Source organism: Heliangelus exortis, chromosome 2, assembly GCF_036169615.1.
Source record: "Heliangelus exortis chromosome 2, bHelExo1.hap1, whole genome shotgun sequence".
Lineage (NCBI taxonomy): Eukaryota > Metazoa > Chordata > Aves > Apodiformes > Trochilidae > Heliangelus > Heliangelus exortis.
Window position 1 is genome coordinate 133,482,675 of NC_092423.1, and position 25,874 is coordinate 133,508,548.

The window sequence follows — 25,874 nt, forward strand, 5'->3', positions numbered from 1 at the left end:
TTGTGTTATTATGAGGCAACCAAGTAGACTTCAAATTTTAATAGTATCAGACTGTTTTTGTAGTTGAGTTTCATTTTCTAGATAAATAAATATTTCCAGGAAGGTCTGATGTCTAATGACCTGTATGGAAGATGTTTCTTAGATTTAGTCTTCTCACAGGGAATTTCAGTTTTTGAGCTTTTCTTTATCTATACATTTTATTGCTTATTTAAAAAAATTGGTACTTGCTTTTACTCAGGATTGCCATTTCAGGTTGTTGAATTAATAGCCAAGGACTTTTTTTTTTTTTTTCAACTTCTGTGTAGATAATTCTATTCATAATAGTATTTTTTGTTTTATTTGTATAGTTCTGTCTTCAGGAACTAAGGCGGCAGTTTCCTGGGAGCCACAGAGTTAAACGTTTAACTGGAATGCGATTTGAAGCTATGGAAAGGTAAAACCTGCATTTAAAAAAATACACTTTCTGTCTGGAAAGCTGATTATTATTTCTTTTAAGGCATTCAGGCACTTTAAAAACATTGTGAAGCAATGCTGGGCTGTTTCTTTGTAGAAAATATTGATGTGCATTATTACTTTATAATGTTTAGGCATTTTATTGCATTTTTGCATAAACTATGCAGTGGTACGTTTTTGCAGTTTTCCCATCACACTTCTGTATGACAAAGATCTCTTCCTCAACAGCATAAGACATTATACAGTAAAACACTAAGCACTTTTTTGGTGAAGTTTGCAACGTATACTTTACATCTCGTAGAGCTGGGGCAGCATAGGAAAAACAGTGCCAGCATTTTTTGCCTTAATTTCTCTTCTGTGGTCATAATTACTGAAGGATGTAGCTCTTTCCCTATATTTTCCAAGTGTGGATAAATCCAGTACAACTTAATAAATATAGAGTTTGTTATAGACACAACTCAAAAAAACATAGGGAATTGAATGGCAGAACCTAAATCAGACTGACTTTACTGAATCTATCCTATAGGAGAACCTATCCTATAGGATGAATCTATCCTATATTCTATCCTGTAGAAGGGTTATAACATATTAAGCTTAACAGTAATTATTAAAATAATGAAGAGCTTAAAACTTCACAGCTTTCCAAGATGAATGACCTCAGGGCTTGAGGTTGACCTTTATTGTCCCCCTTTCTCCTTGGATACATCTTCCATATCAACATTCTGTTCTAAAGCACTTGTCTTGGATGTTAGAAGGAATTCCAACTTCCTTTGAGTGCTAGCAAATGTGTTCCATGCCACATTTTGCATACAGGGTGTGTGATATTGGAATTTGAAGCCTTTGGGCCAACTTGATACAAAGGAATTACAACTTAGAAGAAAACCATAAATGCTTTTTAAAATTATTTATGTAATAGGTGCTCTTCTTCCATTACATTATTATTATTGCAAAATTAACTTTGATACAAGTCACCAATGGCTGTTGTGTATGGATTGAGGAATGGTTAACTTGACTACACAACTGCAGGAGCACTGTCAAGGCAACTTGATGTTCCATGTTTCACATTCACTTTATATCAAATACACATTCATGAAGAATTAAACTTAGCTTTGACAGAGAGTAGAAAGATAGAGAATGATTTTCCTCCAGCAGATTTTCCTCCTTCCCCTAACCTAGTTGTAAGTGTGAAATATAATTCTGTTCAGGCTTACGTGACTACATTGGAGATGTTACTTCATAGGAGAAGATCTTTGTGGGAGATGACTGTTGCCCAAACATTGTCTGTTGTTTTAGCAATTGAGTGCTATTGAGCCACAGTTTTCTGAAAGTGCTCATAAAAATTCTTGACAAAATGCCTCTGTCAGGTTAGATCCTTCAGATTGGAATATCAGGGTTGCAGAGGTATTAATGAAAGCTGAGGTTTCATCTTCATAGATTTTCTCCAGAAGTCGAAGAAGAAAGAGGCTTTGTCTCTGAGTTGTCTTGAACCCATCTGCAGGGGTTCTAAGCCAGGCCCTGGAGAAGCCTCTCTCTCTCCAGTGACTGTAAATGAAGCCTTGGGAGAATAAAGCTGGAGGCATCACATTTTCAAGTCCAAAAAGTGAGCCTCATGTTAAGTTCAAAGTGACTTACAGGATCTAAGAAAGATGCTGCCTTCACCAGCAAGAAGAGGAAACCATGAAGAGAACATTTCTGCAGACTGGGATGTCCCTGCAGATTGAGGGATCCCTGTAGACCTCTGCTAATCAAAACAATACTGTCCTGGGACTAAGCCTTGTAATGCTGGGATTTTGACCATCATGTTCACTCTTGTTAAATGCATTTGATAAAGTAGCAATTAACAGCAAACATAAGTACATCAGCATTTTACAGCACGTGTTCTCAAGTTTGTAGCAGTCACCTTCTACTCATTTCTGCTTTTGTGATTCCTTTCACATTTGTTTTGTTGCCTTATGGTAACTGATCAGCTGGGCTATGCAATGGCAGCAGTGCTTAGGGAGCAGAGAGAACATAAATGGGTGTTGAAGGTGAGAAGATGATGTGTAGCATCAAAATCAATCAGCAGTACCTTTGAAAAACTACGTGTCAAACTATACATGAGGAAACAAAGTATGCCATAGTTAGGTGGTGATAGCACAACAGCTGTGAAGTCAAATGTGTTTTAAATTGAATTACTTCATTTGTCCAGTTCAGGTCAGGTACACAGCTGGCTGAACACACAGATCCATTTCCCGTGTTTTTCAAGATTTATGGTACAGTCTAGGAGTGGACTCTTGTGTGAATCCCCCCAGTTTACTGTATGCTGCTGCTTATATTTTTAAAAATCATAACAAAAATCTTACATGAAGTGAACAACAATGAAGTGAAAAGTCATTCATTTTGATGACCTTTCAAATTTTGGGGTTTCTTTTTCTGGGTAGAGGTCAAAGGGGAAGATAAGATGTGATGGTAGAGTCTACTGGGCACAGAAATAGAGAGGAGAGGAGGGTAAGAAAATGAGTGAAAAGTACAGAACTTGCTTCTGAAACAGTGTTCCATGAAGCAATTGCTGTGTATTTCTTTTTTAACTTAGTGACATAAATCAGTCCTGTTCATATTTAATGTTCAAAAGAATTTTGTATTATTATATTTTGCTTAAATATATTCAGTTTAAAGTGTGTGGGAAGGTTATTAGTTGTTGCAAGGACAGTCAAAAAATCATTTCTGTCTTAGCAGAAGTAAAGTATAATTATTTCTTTGAACAGGTATGATGATGCTATCCAGTTATATGATAGAATTTTACAAGAAGATTCAACTAACACAGTAAGTTGAAAAGATTTTTCTGAACTGGAGTGGGTTCTTGTTTGAAATTATGATTGCATTTTGTGGGTTTCACTGTGTAAAAATTAATGTCTATATCACTATGTTTTTTTCCTTTAGTTTCCAAAAGATCTCAGGCTAATATGACTATAGGAAGTTTTTATGCTGCTTCTTTCAAACCAGGACTCCTAGTATAATAACATTTATCACCTTTACTACAAGAAATGAAATTTGATTCCTGATGGCAAGTTGCAGTGTAATCTCCACTGAAATGCTGAATTTAGAAGACACGTTTTTAACTAGAAACCTTTCCAGCAGCCTTAGTAGGGCTTAGAGTGGGCCTGTTAGCTTTTCTGTTTTCCCTGAATATGCAATATTTAAAGGACCATCATAGTCTGCTATGTGTCTTTTATCTTCCTAATTTTTAATCGTGCTTAAAGGTTAAGTATGAATTTCTTAACTCTTCTTTTTTGCTCTCCCTGGGGCAGTACTACTTGAATTATGTTCTGGGAGACAAACACAGGTGATCTGTAGTTGTCCTTTGAAAGTCTATAGTGTTTCCCAGTTGGAAGTTTGAGAATAAGGTGCATAACTGCAGTGAATGTTGGTAGATTTGTAAGGGTATGGCCCAAAGAGTTTTAGGGACACTAGGTCTTCATAGTCATGTGAAAATGAGATGAAACCCCTCTACAGTGAAGCCACAAGAATAGGTCTCCTAGGTCCCCATTGTATCACCCTTTGCTGAAGCCAGTGGAAAATGGAACATGATAACATGACTTCCATGGCCTTTGAAGTGTGAGTTCTTGGCAGTTTTACTGTTCAGCTGTCACAACATGGCTAATGACACCTGAGGGGTGTGTTGGATGGTTTCATAAAAGAAAAGGATCTCTTTAAGTAAGTGATATGAAATACTATTACCTGATTTGGATTTCCTCAGTAACAGAATCATAAAGATCCCAATGAAATGGATCTGGAATTAGAGTCATAAGATGTAAATATTAGAACAGCTGCATGATACATTTGATTTCTTAAGATCTGAGAACAGAAGTGGAGAGTTAAATGCAAAGGTTTTTTGGTATATAAGTGCAGACTAGGTTGGCTAAACCTTGTGTGGGAAGAGTGAAAGTTACAGAGAAAGTTTTGGAAATTGTAATGTGCAGATTTCTTTGTGACTTACTTGTTAATTATTTCCATGCACATATGTGGCTGCTGTAGGAAAATAAATACTTCAAGTTTTTAAGAGAGAAACTGTTGCTGAGTTTGTCTTGGCACTCACCTTACCTTGTAGCAATGTCTTCTGCCCTGCTGACACATGGAGTTGCTTATATACATTAAACATTTTGGCAAGTGCAGTAAGTGAAACACAGACATTTGTTCACATGAATCATGTGAAAATCATACTTTGCATCCACCGACAGTTTCAAATAGAAGCATGGAAAAAGCTTTTTCAAAAATTCAAAAATTTATTTTACACACCTAACAGACTTTTCCATTATGGAAAGTGAACTTTGAACTCAAATTATGTAATGGGCTTTTACACTTTTGGATTACATTTTGTTGCATACAAACTGCTGCAATTAAGGTAATATTTTTTTAATTTTAATTTAAATTTATTAGGATAGAAATCAAAATAGTCTTTGTTTTGGAAAGATTAGAATCTCTCAGTGTTTTGTCTCACTCTGAGTTTATGTGCTGAAAAAGATGACTCTTTGACAAGGGGGCAATGTTAATGTTGTCATCTCAGAGATCCTGTTTCCTTTTTCAAGGCAAGTAGGTGTTGACTGAGGGTCTCTCCCCTCTCTGAAGAGTTGAACATTAATGAATGAAATGTGACTTCTGTGAAAAGCAGAACTTGTGTGCATTTTAGTAGAATAAGAATGGGAACCTTTTCCATTCTTTTTCATTTTGGTTGAAATGCAAGCTTTTTAGATGTATAACACGTCTTACTTTAACACATCTTAACAGATGATTCCATTAAGGCTGCATGAGATTTTCTGTTATAGGGCCTGTTTTTGATTATTAAATTTAATGTATCAAGTTGAAAATCTTTATACTGATGTGTAGCAGTGGCCAAGTTGCTTTTAGATAATCTGATAAAATGCTTAGTCTGTCAGAACAATGTAAGAAGGGCATTGTTTTTTTAGCAGGGTTGATAGTAAGCACTTTTTGGTTTTGCTGTTACTGTGTTTTCATTGAGAAATTCTCATCCTGCTGTTTTGAAGGAAAGCCTTGGATACCAACAGGAAAAGGGTTTATGATGGAGTACAGCTTTTATTTTACTATGAGAAAAACACCCAAACTGGCTAAGTTACAGGCATTTGAAAATCTCTGTGTTCTGACTGCTGGATTTTTTATTAAATACATCTTATAAGCCCATTTCTATCAAGCATGATCTTTCCTAGGCTACAGAGACAAAGCAAGTCTTCCTTTAAGTTGCTTCTCATAGTTGTAGGGCTACAGGAAAGGTGCAGAAAGTAGGGAGGCTCCTTTTCTGAGTTGCACCCAAGCAAGAAGCAGAAGGGAAAACACATCCAGAAAGAGCTAAGTAAAAAAGAGGGAAGCAGGACCAAAAGAAGAAGGGACAGATAATGGAAGTTTAGGTGGTTTGTTAACAGGAGAGGTCAGGGAGGCTGTAGGGAAACAGGTGGCTTAAAGGGTGGGTGGGCAATTGGAACAGAGGGATGTGTAGTAACATTTAAATCTTAAACAATTTTTCTTTTGTGTGTGTGTAAAAAAAATAATTTAAAAATCACTTTTTGCCTGGAGGATATTTCTGTCAATCGTTATCTTAGCTCTAATAGTAGAATGCATATACTGTTTGAATATTACAAGTGACCAAACTTGTGGTTCTATAAGTTAGAATTTTGCTAAAGAAAATTCAGATACAGGTCATACCTTGTAGAGATAAAGCTGAATGCTCAAGCATGCAGCTAAAAAAATACCAGAATCTTCCTACTCTTGAAATGACCAGTAGTCTTTTGAAGTAGGGAGCTACTGTTCAGTGGTATCCTTTGTGAATTCAAATAATCCAGTGATTAAACTGTGATACAATTTTGTAATATGAAATGTCATGACACATTCAAGCTCTAGGTATTTTCAAATAGCAAATTGGTTTTCACAGTGCTCTTGTATCCTTATTGATGGTCTTTATACCAAATTAGGGTTTATATTTTGGGTGGATTACTTGTGTAAAATTCAGTAGGAAATCTGCATGGCATTGATACATTGGTATTTTCTGTTTTAAACACAAGTTCTCATTTCTGGGAATGGGGCTCTTACAAAAGAACTTACAAATGGAAGTAGTATGTTAAATGGCTTTTTTCCTCTTGTTTGTCCCACAGCAGCCATGTGAGATGAAACAGTACTGACATTTTACATATAGAGAGAAGGTGAAACCCCAGCTCTGCAGAATCATTTAGGACTCAGTTCCTATGCAGGCTGTTATCTCTCTGATTTTCTATTGATTTTGATTCTGTAAGGAGTATTAAATGAGGAATTCTGAAATTACATGTATGTGTGTGTATCAGATTAAGTTGAATACGTTTTTGTATTTTTTACGTTCCAAAGATTCTGCTTTCAGGAGCAATTTGAATGTAGACCCATCCATTTTTATTAGATAGCTGAATATTCTGGGGAGTCAGGCCTTTCTCAAGGTAGCCTGTTCAGGGTTGCAAATAAGATTGATGATAAGGAAAGAAATGGGGTTCCTGTGTTCAAGACTTAAGTTGGTGTTTGTTCTGTTCTGCTCCACTGTCATTGTAGCACATCCACAGCTTCTTCTGATTCTTCAACTCAACCATCAACAAGATTGCTGAGCAATTGGTCAGCACCAGGGGGAAGTGGCATACAGCACAAGGCAAAGTTCTGCCTAAATTTTAATCCAAAGAAATTCTGAGGTCTTTATTGAGATAGTTCTTCTGCTGGTTTTCTTGCTACTTTTTCAACTAAGCTTTTAATACTTCACGATACTGTATGTGCTTGCTTAGTTTAGGGCATGTGGATAATCTCATTAACTTCATGGGTCCAGTGAAGAATGAAGAATCAAAAATGGAATTTTCAGAACAAGATAGTGTTCTGGGTGAGGCTGTTGTCTTTCAGGGTTTGTAAAATATTTCACTAACGACTCTATTGTTTATGGCAATGGGTAGGATCAAGTATATGGTCATATGAAGTTACACTTTACTGTACTATTTTGAGATTCTTTTTCTAGCCAAGCTGAATGTTTTTCAGAAGAGGCTCAGGAGGTGGTTGAAGACACACAAGAATCCAGATACTAGAAAGATTCATAGCAAAATCGTAGTACTTAGTATCCTGTAATATGGCCTATTATATGGCATGGGTATCAAAGGTCATTCTCCCTAGCATCTGTCACTGTGCATTACTACCATCTGAACTGTCTAGGGAACATTTTTTTTTTCCCTCCCAGCTCCTTGTCTGTATCAAGTAAGGTGTGACTAACGAGTGCTGAGTCTGGGTATTCCGTGTCTGTTTATCATTTGCAGTAATAGTTCTTCAGAACTCCCACAGTAGCTGTGCACTCATTTTGAACATTCAAGAGAGCTCTCCTTAACTTCTTGCAGAGTTGTAATTTATCTGCAGGACGCTTGTAAATTTCAAAAATGAAAACTGCTTGCCAAGTGAAGTATTTACTAACAGGGAATTTTCTGAGGTGATGTGTCTGTGTTTCATTAAATACATTGCTAGCACTGCCAGGAAAGACATGACTAATCCTAAACTTGAGTTTGTATGGTGGTAGTTTTAAAGGGAATTGAAAAAGATAGCTTGGCACTGTGTTGGATACAGAGCGGAATTTGTGAGAGTGAAGAGCTGCAGCTACTGCTTCAGATAATCCCCAAGGAGAATGGATGATTAAGCTGGGGAATACAGTACCTGCATCCTAAAAAATATGTCTTCTTCGTTTTACAGAACATCATTTACCTCTGCTAGGTTCTTTTTTCATCTTGCTGAATTGTGATTGGTGAAGTGAGTGAGAGCAGAGTTCATTCCAGCATTTTTCCCATGTCTTACTTCTGTGAGTGTAACAATCTTAAATGTAGGAGGTATTGTCTCTTGAAATTAAGTATTTGAATTTGTGTAAATTTGGTTTTGTGTCTACAGTGTCTTTTAGAAATGAGATTTCATCATTTATCCATGGTTGAGCAAGTCTCACATTTTTTTTTTTCAAACCTTCAATCTAGCAATTTTATTTGATACCCCTAATTCATCTGTTACAGTCAGCAGTTATTTTCTGTTCACTTTGTGCATGATTTTAGGGATCTTTTGCATTTTTCTGCTGTTTAAACTGAGAACTCCTAACCTGTCTAGCAGTTTACTGTCATTCTGTGACCTGAAACCCTGCTGCTGTTCTGATTGTCTGTTCTGTTTTTTTTCTGTATTTGGTTGAGGAAGAGGACAGGACTGCAGTCAGTAGTAAAAATGCAAAAGCAGTATGGAATTATACAATGGCAAAATTATGCCCCTGATGTATTCAGCTCTGTATTCTTTTCTTATAATTCCAGTATCCCAGTGCTGTTGGTTTTGGATTGCTTTTTAAGACTTCCTCTGAATATCAAACAGACATTTTAGAATTATGTATTGAACTCCAGCCTCTCCTTCTGAACTGAGCAAATTCAGAGAACCTTGCTGTGTACATTAGATTAGCATTGTTTTACTTTATGTGAAACCCTTCATCTAGGGTAATACATTTCAGGGGCTGTTTTATCATACTGACATTCACTGTTATTTAATTCATGATCATCAATTAACTTTAACACATCACCATTAATTCCCCTGTTAGTCTGGTTATAAATACGCTGAGCAGTAATTTTTGGTACAGGTGACTCCAGTATTCTCAGTGAAGAGAACTCACTGGTAGACTAGAACTCTTTTCCCCTCTGTTTCATATCTTTTGGCTGATTTATTTATCTATGTGAAGACCTTCCCCTTTACCTTGAGGCAATTTAGTTTCCTTCAGAGTTTTGGCTTCAGAGTGAGAGATCTTGTTGAAATTATTTTTTAAGTTGAAGTTAACGTTTAAGTGGATTTTTTATTGATCCACACTTAGTGACTCCTTCAAGGAACTCCAGGAGATTGGGAAAGCTTTACTTTCTTCTGTAAACTGGTTGTACACTTCTTTGATATGCAGCATTTTTCATGTTTTCTGGTGCCAGGCTTTAGCTTTTTAGCCTTTGTAACTTCTACCAGTTTGTGCTGGTGTTAGAATTTTTTGGCTGCTGTTTATTGGATTCCCCTGAAGGACCCTTTAGAAAGTTCTGTTCACCATTGCTACTTATGCTTTGACATTATACATAGAGGAGCAGATTCAGCTCAGCAACTCTGTGCCTGTATAGATTAATTTGCAAGACTTGGCCTTATTTAACTGTCTTCCATGGTTAACTCCTAAGTCTGGTAAGAGTACATAAATTATTTCAGTTGCATTCAGTTTATGATTCCTTTCCTTGTATCTTGGTTGCAGTTGTTTACACTTGTGTTGTGATTTGCCTATTGCACTTTGAAGGAAGTTATTTTAATGTATCGAGCTCTTAGATCAAATCCACATTTTGTGAAGTGCTAAGTTCTAAAAAAAACAGAAACCAAACAAATTAAAAAAAAAGAAGTTAGTATTAGGATGCCAAATACAATTTGTTAAATGCTGCAACAGTTACACAGATGCAAAATTGTTATTTCCTTAGAGGTATCAGTCCCTGAAAATTCTTTTTTTTTTTTTTTTTTACTAATCAAGTGGAGAAGTTGATAAATGTTCAAATCTTCACTTGGAGTCTACTTAATGCTAATTAAAAAGAATAATGACAAATGGAGGATTAGTTCTTGCTCCAGATCAGTGACTGCTTTTAAAAAAACACCCTTACATCCTCATTAAATTCTTCCAGCAGTTTTAAACAGACATTGAAAAATACTATGCTACTATACAATGTTTTGTTCATCCCTTGTCAGCGCTGTTTTGAGTGTCTGAGCGTTTTTTAAAAAAACAAACAAAACCACCCCGCAACAACCTATAAGTTCTCTGTAAATAAACTGACTTGTCCTGGCATTTTTAAAGGTTTATTTGAGGCTGAAGAGGGTGCAGATATCAAGCCCAGATACTGTTTTATTTTTGGTGATAGAGAAGGTGGATAAAGAAGGAAATTTTAAATTTTGGTTCTCTCAAATAAGAAATAAGTGTAATTTTGAAGAAAAATTGTGGAATTCCGTGCAGTTTAGACTATTTGAAATTTGACTATTTCTCATTGAATGTATATTCAAGTAATTTTATTCCTATGTGCTACCATCAGAACATGTTATTTATGCCTAATCCTTTTATCCTCATTATTTGATTGCACTAGATGATGTGTTAGTTATAGGTAAATATCAGTTGTAAATATAGTTGTAGCTTTTCATAAATTTATGCCTAGAGATTATAGTGATTTATTTTACTTGTGAGTGGTTAAGAAATAAACCAGCCATGGAAAAAAATGTGTTTCCAAACTCTTTTGGAGGACTTCCTTGAATGCAATTGAGAGAATTGCATTAGAAATTAAAAAGGAGGCTGACTTCTGTATGCTGTTCCTGATTGCCATTGCAAATGAAGTTGTCACCTGCTTGCTTGGTTTTTAATTTTAAACAGATTGTTTCAGTTCTCAAGAAATTTAAATTGATCAGTCTCGATTCATTTTTCTCTACATTTTGAAAATAAGACCTGAATTTTAAATGCAAAATCTACATTGTAAAGTAGTGTATCACTTGCAAAAAAAGCTGTACTGGTGTGCTGTGCTCCTTTGGCAGTGCAGGCTGCTATCCTCACTTTCCATGCTTACATGTTTGGGGCTCAGCAGGAAGGTCACTGGGCTGTGTAAAGGATCAGTCTTGGGTAGTGAGTTTAACAGTGTCCTGGTGTTCCCACCATAGCAAGGGAAATGCTTTGAGACCTCTTCATAAAATGCAAGAGAGCCGTGTTTTTGGGTTTAAACATTTTGTTTTGTTTAGTAATAGTAACAATATAATAAGCATATAATATTATTGGTTTTATATTAAAAAAAACCCACTTCAATTACACTGCTATCTTTATTTTAAAACCTCAAAAATAGCATAAAACCGTGTGTGTTATTGTTATAGTGATAAATGTATTCAGCATTTAAAATTTCCAGAGTCAATTATGGCTTTTAGCCAAATGGCTCCCAGTAAAAGTGGAATGATGAATGTAACGTCACAGGTTGCAGTTTGACAAAGAAGCAGTGGGAAACAAAATGACTGGGGGTAAACCCACCACACTGCCTGTGTCCTAATTTTTCTCTTGATTGTTCTGATGAATTTTCTCTCTGCCTGTGCCTTATGTTTAAGCAGAACAGTGAAATATTTTTTCCTCACACGAGTCATTTTCACTGAGTTTTCATAGATTATATGTTTGTGCAAGAGGTGAAGGGCATGAACTCAGGGGAAAGAATAAACCAGCAGTTATAGTGTTAAAAAGTCTTTCAGATACATTGCTTTTGTAGCTTGTAGTAGTTTACTGAAATTCTGCACTCTGCTCTTCTTCCTAGCACAACAAATTGGTTGAAATGATAATAAAAGGATAACAAACTATTAAAGACAAGTGTTACTTGGAAGTACTGTAAAAATACCAGACCTCTTCACTGTATACACACCTGTGATCTTAGGGAAGGTACATAATGAAGAAACTAAATTATTTCAATAGTTGTATTTCAGATAGTTCTGAAATTAGAGTTTTGTTGAAAATTTTCCATTCCTTTGCTTTTAAGGCTTCTGTAAGGTGATGCCCAACTGTATAACCTCTTTGTAAGACATGAAATGGAATGAATGCTATGAGGGGAACGAGCAGTGGGACTTCATTACTGAAGAAGTGTGATGCTTTATTTATTTTTTTTTTCATTAATACTATCTCATGGGGAAATAACATGTAAATGTGTGCATACATGCAGACAGATCACATGCACCAGACTGTCTGTCTTCTCCTATCTTACTTCAGTGGTTTTGTTCCCCCAAGAGAACAGGGGTTACAGGCAAGGCTGATGGTGTCTGTTCTTTGAGGTATGTTATGCTGAAATTTGGTTTTACTTTCATTCTGTCAGATTCCTGATCTGATGACTTTCAGACTGGCTGAGGTGTGGTGCTGTTTACTCCAAACTCTTGTCAGACTGCTGGGAAAATGTCTCTTGTGTTAAATTACACCTCGAGTGTGTCTTGATTCGCAGTTCCTAGAGGTCTGAGAACTGTTTTTAGAGACCTATAACCTGTTTTCTGAATGTTTCAGAAACTCAGATATTGGATTGAAGTACAAAATAGTCAACTTTAAAAATCCTGTGTATCTTTTCTCCTGGTGATCTGTGACAACTTCTATGGAATGCAAGATTTAAATACAATAATTATTATAACTCCCTTTTATATTGTTTACATTGAGATCCTTTCCACCCACATGTTGAAGTAGTGCTCAGTTTTGCTATCAAAATGGTTATTTTGTATTCCTTTTACACTGAAGAGCCCACTTTGTGCCCCAGGAATGATAAGAAATGAAATTTTTATGAAATTGGTGTGTATTCAATGTTAATTAAAGATGTCATTAAGCACTCCAGCAAGAGTGTTCATAAGTGGGTGAAAACCGTATTCATACTGTGGCAACCAAATGTATCTGTGGGATTCTCTAAGACTTAGTCACCATCTCTACTCTATAGTCATGAATCTTGTGAATGACAAGGGGGGGGTCTTTGGAATGACTGAAGATTAGCATCCCCTGCTGGTTTGTAATTATCAGAATCTGGACAGTCATTTATTTGAATGAAATAATGCATACAGTTTGTGCCTCCAAAGAAAAGCATACATAATGTGATTGCAAGAAGAGGTTTTCAATCTCTCAGTGGGATGTCATAGGGTATGTTTATAAACTTGAACCTAGCAGTTGCTCTGCAGTGGAATTTCACTGGTATTGAGATAATAATTTGCACAGTCAAATTGCTTTCTTTACAAAAACCCAGGGAGTTATGAGACCCTAATCCTTTATTAATGTCAATCCATAGGCAGCAAGAAAGCGTAAGATTGCCATTCGAAAAGCTCAGGGGAAAAATCTTGAGGCCATCCGAGAGCTGAATGAGTATCTGGAACAGTGAGTGTCTTATAAGAATACAGATTGTGTTTTGCTATTCTGATAAGTCTTTTTAATTAAAATGGAATTTGCATTTGATTTACGCTTTTGCTTCCATGCGGGTCATTTACAGACTCCCTTGCACATTCTTTCTTTTTTTCCCATTTTCTTTTGTTTTCTCCACACAGATTTGTTGGAGACCAAGAAGCTTGGCATGAACTTGCAGAACTTTACATCAATGAACATGAGTAAGTTGTTTGCTAAGTTCACATAAAACCTGTTACATAGAAACCCACTCTGTGTAAGTCAAAGACCTCAGTAATTTTTTTTAAAATAATTTTTTTGAGGAACTAGTGTTAGAAAGTATGCTGTCTCATTTCCAATATAACAAGCATCAATAGGAAATAATTACCAGCTTTCTTGGACTACCAAATGCTTTAAGAAGGCATTTGATTTTAAAACAGAAGCAGTTTACTTCTTACATCTATGTTTTAGTCATTTTTTTAAATTCAGTATTTTAAAAGTGTTTCAAGTGTAGTGAGAAACAGTACTTATTTCCCATTAATTTCTTACTGGAAAGATTTTAAATTCTTTGCTTCTAAAATCTGTTGATCATAGCAACTTATATATTTTAGCCTACGTCTGCAAGAACTTTTAGTAACCTTTAAAAAAAAGCAAAAAAAACCAACCCCCATGGATCCAGAGTTAAAGGCATCTGGTCGCCTGGGTACAAAACCCAATGCAATCAAGAATGTCGAATGTTGTAGTAACTTGCTTATTGGATATTTAATGTTTTTGTTGGCTTTTTTTATTGCTGTAGTGACAGGAGGAAATCCCAGTGTGAGAGGATTAGCCAAAGACTTAATGCAAGTTTTCTAATATCACAGCATTAATTCTAACCCCCACCCAAAGGCGTATCTTCCCCCCCCTTTAGTTCTTTAGCCTGCCTGAATTATATCATATTGTTTCCTTCCTTTCTAGAGAGTAGTAAAAGAATGAAATTCTCAAGGGAGAAATAGCCATTCTCACCTCATTTTCAAAGAAAATAATTGTTGGACTCTTTCAAATGCTGAATTAAGGACTACTTTAGAATTTTGATATCCAGATATCCATTTGAAGAGGGGGGAATTCACCACCCACTTTTCAAAGAAAACAGCTATTTTTAAAAAAAGGTTAGAATGATATTTGAGTTTATCAAACCTGTCGGTACAAAAGTGACTGATGGTGTGATGCAAACAAACATTATTGGGTTTGGTTTGGTTTTTTTGTTACAGTCTTTACTACAAAATTGTGTAATAAAACCTGAGAAAGAAATTGTGTTTGCTTGTATTTGTCTTGGTCTGTAATTCCAATAAAAAATAATAAGTAGAACTTTCTTCAGTTCATTGAAAAAATTACTGTGCTCACTGTAATTTTATGAGCATTATTGTTTTTGTTATTATCATTATTATTATTATTATTACTATAAAAGGGGGGAAAATTGCAGTCTTGGCTAAAAGCACCTCAAAATTAATTTTTAAAGGAAGCAGCTTATTTGTTTTATCATTTTAAAAAGTTCATTCTCGCATCTGAAATCACCATGCTGCTTTAACAGTACATTAACACACAAGTTTTATATAGTCCTCAATTGTACCCTGTGTTATGTTATGAGCACTGTGGCTTCTGCTTTTGTAGGATGAGGTGGCTATCCTCTTGTTTCAAATTAATATTTAAAATATATACCCAACACTCATATTGTGCATAGGAGAAAACCACAATACATTCATTTTAGAAATAAGATTTTACAGATTATGTAGTTTAATATTGTGTCAGTATTGCTAAATTGCTTTTACTCTGGTATTAACTGTCTGCCCACACTGTCACTGTAAACATTGTATTTCTTAAGTTTTTGAAGCCTATTCCGTAAACTGGGCAACCGTGCTGTCACAAACCTGTAGAAGATACAGATTCTACAGGAAACTATTACTTGAAAGATTATAAAGCGAAGATTTTTGTAATTAAATAAACCTACATTTTGAGTTTGACTTCTTAAAGACCAAGTATTAACCTTTTTTTTTTGCAATCATAAATTGTTGCCCATTTGGATTGGTGTGATGCTGTTTTCATACATAAATTTGGACTGTTTGATTTTTAGAACTCTTCGTAGTCTGGTTTTTAGATCTTCTATGTTTGACAGGTGAAGTTAAGTGACAGTGTATATGCTCTGATCTGTAGCTTTGTGAATCCTCAGGCAGCTGAGTTTTCTTGGAGGAAAAAAAAATTACTTCTTTTGTAGTCGAGTTCAGTGTCTTACAGTACCTAATGTCTGGTTCTAATAATTGCTTTTGTTGATCAGAAATGGCACTTTTATTAATTAAAATGAGTAGGTTAAATTCTTTCCACGACAAATCGTGTATATACCATATATACCTAGACTATCAAATTTTTTATATTTTTCTGTATCTATGATGTAAAAATAGTAAGTTGAGGTTTCAAACATCATTTAAAACCAAAAAAAATTTTCTTAACTGTGTATCGTGTGAAGTTATTGGGGGAAAAGTAAGACCTTACATTGTGCTGTAAAGAATCCGAAGCAAAGAAGTGTATACTCTTATTTCATTTTCTTCACTTTTTTTTTTTTTTTTATAATCTTCAGATATGCAAAGGCAGCCTTCTGCTTAGAGGAGCTTATGATGACTAATCCACACAACCACTTATACTGTCAGCAATATGCTGAAGTAAGTATTTTCAGAGAAATCAGTTATGTTTGAATACATATTGTTTTTCTGTTACTTTAGTGGTGAAATAAAAATGTGAATAAAAATAATTTCTTTCATTTTTCCCTAGGAGATTTAAGAGAATACACAGAGAATGTTAACCTCTTGTAGAACTTAACATGTTAAGAAAATTAGGTTTTCTTACTCAGTGTGACTAGCTAAATATAGAAAGGCAGGAATTATTGAAGATAAAAACACACTAAAAATGAGCTATTGTTGTTGAAGTGTTTATGCACTTTTCAACTAGGTGTGTGAGAAATTAAACTTTTCCACAGCAATGCTGCTTAGGAGGTTATGCTATAATGCCTGTTATTGTGGAGCTTGATTTCAAAATCCACATAGAAGATTTTGCCTAAAAGAGTACTGGGGGGAGAGAGGGCTTTTATAAACTTTAGCTCAATGTTTTTAGACATTTGCATTTTCCTGTTTCAGATGCATATTATTTTTTCTTAAATTATACTAATAGCTACTTAGAATGGATTTAATTTTTGTGCTAATATGGATATAATTGAATTAACATTGAAACTTGAAAGTCGTAAATAGCTTTAGGTAAAAAGGCTGTGAAGCATATCTTCTAGTATTTATCCCTTTTTTGTTGATCTAATAACAGGCAAAATGAGTAGAGAAACAATGGAGTAATCCAAACTTTGTACTCTGTTTTGCTGTTGAGTAGATAGTGGAAGGCAGTGTGGTGTTTTGTGTACTGGTATGCTGAAGGAATATAGGGATAGTACAGTTTTATACCAGTCAGAATTTAGCTTTAATGTTTGTCTTACTTTCCATAAGAGACTCTGCCAATGATGTATAGGTGCATATAGGTGTATATGTATAGGTGCAAAAGAATTATTTTTTATAACTGTAGCAATAAATTAATTCAATTAATGCTGTCTTTTTTCTCTCTTAGCTAAAGATTTTAGATTTTGTATATTGGAAAGAGCTCAGATTTCTCCCAAGCCAGTACTTGGCCTTTAAGTTGACTCATCTGATTTGAAATACCATGTAAAACAAACCTGAAGTGAAGTTTCATGATATCTTTACTTCAGGACTGAATTCCTAAGGTATGGATGACATGTGCAAGTTTCAGGAGTTTGTAATTTTTACAGGTTAAATACACTCAAGGGGGTCTTGAAAACCTTGAGCTATCAAGAAAGTATTTTGCACAAGCACTGAAGCTTAACAACAGAAATATGAGAGCTTTGTTTGGACTTTACATGGTAAGAACAATTATATGTTTTCCATGTTATAATTTTGAATCTCCTTTTATGCATGTATATTGTCCTTTACCATTTTATGTTGTGGTTTCTGTTTGGTTTTTTTTTTCTCTTTTAGTTTAATTTAGTAGCTCAGATTATTAAAACTGTTTTTAAATAGTACTCTTTAAAAAAGTACTCTTTTAGTACTCTTTTTAAAAGTACTCTTAACCTTTAAGCCTTGCCCATTTTTTCCAAAAATTATAATTATTGGCACATAATTCCACTCCTCGTCCATTTCTGGAGGTAGTTTCAGGAAAATAGCTGTAAGGAAATGTTTTTTGAGTTTGAATTGTAGTATTTGTGTAGAAACTTGTTTCTGTACTTTTAAAATCTCTGGAAGTTCTTCCTTGGTGGGTGAGAATAGTGTTCTGTGGGTCTTTGCATTCAAGTACTTTTGCACTCAGAAGGATGTTCTGGGAAGAGAGGGAGTGGGTTTATTTATGTCAGTGGAAGTGTCTCCAAAATTACTTCAGTTCTTAAGTAATCTTTTAAAAATTTTTTTCATGTGAAGATCGGCATAGTTTATATATGAAGTTTTACTTGCTTATGGAATGTGCTTTCTGATAACACAGGGAAAAATGTTATCTTTTTACTAGCACTTTGAGCACACAAATGATGTATTTTAGATCATCTCTGGTAACAAATCGGATAGGGAAAACTAACTTTCTCACTTCAGGGGAAGTAAATTGAATTAACTGCTCATTTCCAGGTTTGGTTCCTTATTTGCTACACAACTGAAGCCTAGTTTAGCTTTAATTAGAAAAAGCAATTGATTTAGAAGTTTAGCTTTAGTTAATTGGATGCAGTTTACCAATAACTTTTTTTTTCCTTTTTTTTATATCACTGGGGTGGTCTGAACACTCTCCATTTATTTCATGCACATATCTTTTATAGTTACACTGCTGTTTGTTTGGGTTTTTTTCCTAGTCTTCCAGCCATATTGCTTCCAATCCAAAAGCAAGTGCAAAAATGAAAAAAGATAATATGAAATATGCCAGCTGGGCAGCTAATCAAATAAACAGAGCATACCAGGTTAGTACATCATTGTTTTATCATACTCTTACTGTGCTCTGTGGTTCTTTTCTGCACTTTTATCAGCTGCTCTCCAAGAGGTTATATAAAATGTGTAAATTAGCATAATTTGCTTGGATTTTTTGTATTCTTCTTCTCTTTGATTCCACTAATTAGTATAAAATTGGTATTTTGCAGTTATTAATTACTATTGTTTACTTACTAATTGTAAACAGACTTTTTCTACCATTATTAACTGAATGTTCACAAGTGTACTGTTCACCTCCAAGACAGGTGAGTATTTTAATAAAGCTTACTATGTCTTTAAGTCTTAGAATCACTTGGTCATCTACTTCTGTTGCACTAGAAAACAAATTAAAAAATTAGAATTTTATTTTCCTTCAATTTATTCTGACCTTTCAAACTCATATTTAATGGTCTTCCTAAAAATTTCCTTAGTAATTGTGATTGATGCTGGTTTTGCATAGTTTTATAGAAGAATACCTATGGAAAATGTAGACTTCATAGGCCACAATGAAGTCTTAAGGATTCTTTTCATATATTTGAAAAGTTGTGTATAAACATTTATATTTGCTTTTGTATTTTAAACCTCTAAATTTTTTCTGTAACTGTGAGTGAAAATCTTTAGCTTATAGGTTCTGCTGTCTGTGCATTTCAAACATAGGATGTCTATTTGACTCCCTTTTCAGCTCTTGTTAATGATCTGCCAATCAAAGTTTATGTATAAGTAACTCAGACATCAGCATCACACTGTCCAGATTCTCCTCAGGACATCTAAGCAAAAATATTTGTATTAAAAACAAAGGTTTTATGTATATGTAGCACCCCTTCCTCTCTGTAGTGTTTTGGTATCAGAAGTCATTATTTAATTTTTTTCTTGCTGCTATTGTTTCACAATTAATACTACCAAATAACCTTTTGACCAAGTCCATCTATTGTGGAATTAAATTCTTCTATGGCAAATGCAGTTTTCTTCATGCACTATATGTTAATTTATTGCCAAGAGTGCAGCTTCTTGTGGCTGACATTTTCATGTATTACAGCTTTGAAGTATTTTCCATTTCCCCTGATTGGCTCTGTAGCTCCTGACTGTACTTGACAGTGAAAAATACTGTATCCCTGAGGACATCATTAAGCATTTTATACTTGTGTGCTTAAAGTTTATTTCTTTGTTTTGCTGTTTAAATTACTCCCTGTTTTTTATTTATAAACCACTTACCTGCTTATGACAGTAAGGTGTCTATGAACTACTAACTTTGATTACCCATAAATAAGCAGGATTTCTTTTGATTACAGTATGTCTTACACAGTGTTACATACAATATGTTAGCACAGTGATGACAGAAAACCCAAGTCTTGCAGGACTTAAAGCAAACAAACAAAAAAAAACCCACAAAAAACCCCCCTTGAAGAACAGAACACACAGTGGATTCACCATAGATAGGATAGAACAGGTTTTAAAATGTGAATTTTGAGAGAAAATTATTGTACCATGATTTACATCTCAATAACATGAAGTGCTTACTTTAGAGGGGTTTTGAAGACAAGTTTTATGTAAATATTACAAGTGAAGTTTCCAGTTCAGAGCACCACTAGAGGCCAGTTAGCAGTTCTGGGAAACAGACTCAGGATGGAAATGTAAAACCTGAGTTTGCTGTGAAGTGGTGCAATACCAAGATTTAAGACCTAGAAATGGGCATCTCTTGGTTCTACATAGAACAAAAGTTTCATTATCACAGTTTGTATTTGCTTGACTCACAGCCAGAAAACCTTGCCTTTTTCCCTTTCCATGTGGCTTTTTGTGAACATTGCAACATATCTAACAAAATATGACTTGTATTGGGTGCAGTGGTAGTGTTGGGAAGGTTTCTGTGCATAGGGGGTACTTTTGGATTTTTGTTTTTTTTTTTTTTTTTAATCAACTGGGAAGTGCAATTCCACTGTTTTTGTGAAGCTCTTTTGGATCCTACATGTTAAGTATTTTTGGTTGATATTTACCAGAACAGATCACCTTAACACAACTAACTTAGATCTAAAACATGACTTACACTTTTGTGGTATGTTGCCTACTTCAGCTGCTCTTTTCAGTTGTTGGAGACATAAAGTGACGAATGCCCCATCTGACTGGAATCATAGGCCAAATGTAGCTATACAGAAAATCTAAAGTGCTCAGGCAGGGATTTGGCAAGCAAATGGTGTCAACTCCCTCTTCCTCTTTACAGAAGTACCACAAGAAGCTCTGATGATTACAGATGGGCAGGACTGCCCCAGCCCAACCTTGTTGAGCTCCTCACATGACTGCAGAAGGTTTTTGGCCCCTTCAGTGTGTATGTCAGAGGCTTAAAACATCCAACAGCAAGTGGTGTTCAGGGATGGAGTATGTGGCAGTTTTCCCTCTGAGTCACTATTGATTTGTTGCTCCTTTAGTGTGCTGAGTGGTTGGAAATTGTCATCTTTTGGACCTAAGGATGAAACCTTGGTTGCTTGTGCCAGTGGAAGCCCTTACAGCATTCCTTCATTAGAGGAGGGTTGTCTGGCCAGGCTTTAAGCTAGATACTCTCTATAAATCCTCCCCACTTTCCTTGCATTATCCAATGTACTTTGGAGCATGTAATAAGAGCCTTAAGAGCTTGTTGAGTTTGGAACTGTCGTATTATTTCAACCTTCTCATACTGTTAAATGCAACTTTTCCTTTAGTCATGATCTAGAAAATAATATACATTTGGATCCCTAGACAAATCATATGAATTTGTAACTGATATATATGATATTATTAATTCAAAAAGTTACTTTCAAGCAATTGTCTTACAATGAGATCTTTCCTCATTTGCAGTCTGGATTTAAACTTCAGTTACCAGCACTTTTATCAGTAATTTTGGAAAACCCTTTATTTTTCCAAATTCAGCATTAGCTGTAGTTGTGGTTTTTATTTTATATGCAGTTTACTTGAAATATTTTTACTGGTCCCCTTTTTCTGATTTACTTTCTCATTCATGGAGTTTGTTTTGGCACTTGATTTTGCTTTTCCTGTATGAAATCAGATGAACTTTTTAGTTTATTGTTTTTTTTTAAAGAAAACAAACTTTGGGAGTAAAAAGAAATCCTTACTTTCACCAGTGTTGGTTATACTGTACAGTAGGTACTTTACAAGAAAATGTAATGATAAAGGATAGTTGAATGAAATAATTTTCTGAGAAACACAGATATTTATGTTCCATCTGGTTAATATACTTATTTTCATGCTAAATATTTAATGCTCTGTGCTGATTAGTACTTCTCATCTGTGCCTAATCTAGGAAAAATATAAACTTTCAAAGGAAGACGGAAAGGTTTTGTAGCTGGGGCTGCTGCATGGAGCTGGAATTTCTGGCTGCTAACACGTGCTCTAAAAAAAAAAAAAAGGTCATTATTCTCTAGGCCACTTACCTTTAATTGGCTGGGCAAACAGAAACAGCAAACAAACAAAATATAATTTTAGTATTTTATTTCAGATGTTAGAGGAGTACTCATTATTCACAGGATTACTCTAAGTTTATTATTGTTGTAAGCTTAGTTTTGTTTTATCATTGGGAAACTGGATTGTTCTCTTCACTGGTCCTGTGAGGGCCGTGGTGTCTGTTCTGACTAAGGATGTAAGTCTCAGTTACTTTAACATTGCAACAAAATGTGGCTACCTAATGCTCTTCAATTAGGTAATTGGTTTAGCATGTCCTCTGGTAGAAATGTTTCAGCAGAGGCAGGCAAGTTTGATTAATGCTCACAAAAATCTTTAATGTGATCCCACTCGTAGTAATTTTCCAGATCCATGCTTCTTGGGTACATTGCTAAATTCTTCTGTGTTAGCAATCCACATGTTGTTTATGGTTGGAGAGGTGATTTTGTTACAAACCATTTGGGAAACAGAAAATTAAATCATGATTTTAAGAAATGGATTCCGGCTCAATCAGTCAAATTGCTGTGTAATGGCAGAATAGACAAAATAATTGTTCGTCAGGGCAAATTTGAAGTGATTAAATTTCCAAGTATACTTCTGTTTGTTATGACGCAGAGTTTGGTTTTATTTGTTCAGCTTAAAGTAGACGTCAGTGTCATGAAGGCAGGCACTCTTGAAATTAGCAAGTAACATTTATTAAAGTAATGTCTAATGTCAGCTTTGCTTTCAGTGCCCTTGAGGAGAGGTAAAATGACTAAAAATATTCTGATTTTGAATCTTTCTCTGTGTGCTTTCTGTGGATCTTGCCAAACATTTTTTGACCACAATGTATTCAGGCTTCTGTGCTTTTTATTGAAATCTCTGAATGATTTGAATCACAAACATTTTTCAGTCTAGGATTTTGATTTATGTTTTTTCATTTGTTTGTTTTTATGAAAGGATTTTGACTCCCCAGGTATCTGCTTGTGACTGCTATTTAGTGTGACCAAAAAGCAGATATCATATTAAGTCTGATCCAAGCAAAAGTTGCTTCTTTTAGCTGGGAGAGTGTTAAGAAATCTTTGATTTTCCTCTGTAGTTGACTATTGCAGTTCACTGCACAATCTGAAGAATGGGTCTATATGTACTACTACAATTAAAACCTAGCTTCTGTTTGTCATCTGGAAATATGAAATATGAAGAAAGAGTGTTTTCAGTGTGTCTCTTAGCTCTAAAGTGTTGCCACAATAACAACATTTAATTCTCCTAACAATTAAATTGGAAATAGCATTTCACTTACAGCTCAGTACTGATTGGGAATCCCAATGTTAGATTGTAGCCTGGGGGTCAAAAGCAGGTTAACAAATCCTGCAGCTTGTTGCTGGTGTGATATTACCTGGGTTTGATGACTTAATCTTTCTTAACAGGTCATGAAGAGTTTGCTAAATTAAGCTAATTACAAGAGAGAAGGGACACATTATAAATCAAGGACTAACTATGCAAGACACCAGTGGTATTTGAAATAAAAAACTTCAAATTGAAAATTTATTGAGTGTTCAGATGTTAGGTAAAGAATAGCCTATTTTACTAGCAGCAAGTTATCGTTACTGCTTCCATAATTTACTTACCAACTGTCCCAACCCCAAATGCAAAACTTGTTATTGCAGGTGTATTAAAAATGGTTTGAGAGTTTAGTTTGATGGAAGACCAACCTAGTCAATAAATCCATGGGTTAGACATGGCTGATGAGTGATGGGAATCATCAATACAGTTAGAAAAACCTTGCTGAGGTCAGTCTGGGGTGGTGAATATGTCATACCCTTCTACTCCTGCCTTTCCCAAACTTGGCTCCATGTGTCTCAGGGAATCTAAAGCCATAAGCAATACTTATAAAACTGTATCTTTCTTTGTTATAACAACGGACTTTATTTCAAATGCTTTCTGAAATTCCTGTTGTAATAGTTATAATCAAATACCAGGTCATTATTAGGCTGATGTAGTTTTTATTCTAGTAAAAATGCAAAATTTTAGTGAAACAATGAAGAGGCCATGCTTTTGGGTTCATAAGAATTAGAATAATTGTTGGTATTTTGTGTTTAGGACTGGTATATGGAGAGGATCTATGCACAGAATTTCTGATATGTGATAAATTATGATCTTTTTTTGTTGTTTTTTAGTTTGCAGGTCGCAGTAAGAAAGAAACTAAATACTCTTTGAAGGCAGTGGAAGACATGTTGGAGACCCTGCAGATAACTCAGTCTTAGGTTGGGGGAGAGATTCAATATGAAACTTTAAAACCCATGATCAACCTGTAAGGAATGGCCTATGGGCTATGTTAATCTAGTGTTGTTAAAAGATAATTTTGTACTAATTATCACACTGTCTAAAATAATGTTTTATGAAAAAAAAAAAATTCTTATTTATTGCTTGTACAAGAAATGTGATGAATACCAACTGAAGTAACTTATCCATGAAGACAACATAAAGAACTTACATGCTGCACACCAGACTCTTTGGATTTTTGTATCTACAGTAGCTGCTTTTAAGCCATAATTTGTAGAAATAAACTTGTTAAATTATTTTTTAAAAAGTCAGTGATTTATTTGACTTGCAAATGGAAATGATGAATTTATATACATAAGCAATTAACGTACTTTAGAAATTTTTATCTTATTTGCATAATTAAGAGCAGAATCATGCTACAGATGTACATTTTCTGGTAAATATTTACCATAAGAGGAGTGATGATGAATGAACTTTCTTGGAGAAAAATTCGATTGTCATAATTTTTTTTAATGAGTTGATATCCAGTACTGTAGAAATTGTGAAAACTTGTGTAGTTTGCTTCAGAGGAGCTCTTGTCCTGGCTTAAGGCCAGAGACATTCTTCTCTGTGGCTTTGTGGCAAAAGCTTCCATGTCCAGTCAGTAGTTCTCCCATCAGTATATTTGTGTGCACTTTTTTATTCCTTCTGTTTGTCCTCTGTGGTCCATATATTACAGTTCATGAATTAAAAAACCACCTGAATGCAGGGCTGCCTCTGGTCTCTACTAATTTAGTACCTACAGAATGCATAGCCCTTCACTGTGGTGTAAGTTATGGGGTACTGGCTTCTCCAGAGTAACCAAGAGTTACAGGACTGTACAGATGAGAGAGCTCCTTCAACTGCCTTGTACTTACTGGAGGGTAGAAGTGTTTTAACATCATGAGCATGAAGCAGCTAATACACTGTTAATCTGTATTGTCTTTAGGCACTTGTTATTCGGATAATTAGTCAAATGCCTTATTTCATTAGTTTTGCACTTCTAATCATTCTGATCATTCTGAATGTTGTAAGGTGTGTCCTGTGGCAATTCAGTTGAACAGCTATCACTTCCTTTACAGCTTGTAATAAAAATACTGTGGTGTCATTTTCATTACTATTGCCACCATCCAAGCTGATATGAGTTTCTCATTTTATACTGCCTACTCTATCTAGATGGAAAGGTTAAAGACTGTGTATTAAAATGTCCTTTTTTATGACCCTGAACCTGATGTAATAAAAGAGATCTGAGCTCGTGCTGGAAAACAAAGCAGCAACAGAAACTGTGAGTTCAAACCTTGAAAACTTTATCACTGAACTGATTGCTGCATGAAATTCAGCCTTTAAGAAACATGTAAAATGTCATTCCCATTATTCATGAAGTAGGTTGAAATATAATAGTGTGAGAGGATGGGTGCTGTGCCATGAGAATGTGGAGTCTTAAATTAGCTTAATTCAGTCCTGTTGAAATAGAAAACTGTAAATACTGACAGATCATCTAATTCTAACTGGGGAGAATAGGACAGGTCCTTTTATAATAGTAAGTGACAAACTGGTCTTGGAACAGTATTTGCAGATAGAAATGTATGTTCAGGTGTAAAATCCCCCAAGAAAATCTCATAGGGGAACCTATATTTCAGATTTATAGTCTTCTACTGTATGAGTGTGCCATCTAGAGTTTTAAACCCTTATTAGTCTTTTTTTTTTTTTTTAATATTTCACCTACATCTCAAATAACTTAGTTGCATTCTTAAATTAAAAATAGTGGGAAGCTG

At 34.9% G+C, this 25,874-nt stretch overlaps 1 protein-coding gene across 1 annotated transcript in view; it reads left to right on the forward strand.

The window, feature by feature from the left end:
* Positions 1-24,388, forward strand: part of EMC2 (ER membrane protein complex subunit 2) — a 35,145-nt gene extending 10,757 nt beyond the window's left edge. The window contains exons 4-11 of the mRNA XM_071738207.1: positions 348-433; positions 3,198-3,255; positions 13,281-13,366; positions 13,534-13,593; positions 15,981-16,062; positions 17,205-17,315; positions 18,282-18,386; positions 23,976-24,388. Of these exons, the coding sequence (XP_071594308.1) occupies positions 348-433; positions 3,198-3,255; positions 13,281-13,366; positions 13,534-13,593; positions 15,981-16,062; positions 17,205-17,315; positions 18,282-18,386; positions 23,976-24,062 (675 nt within the window). The 3' untranslated portion in view covers positions 24,063-24,388. The remainder of the gene's footprint in view (positions 1-347; positions 434-3,197; positions 3,256-13,280; positions 13,367-13,533; positions 13,594-15,980; positions 16,063-17,204; positions 17,316-18,281; positions 18,387-23,975) is intronic.
* Positions 24,389-25,874: the final 1,486 nt, after the last annotated feature.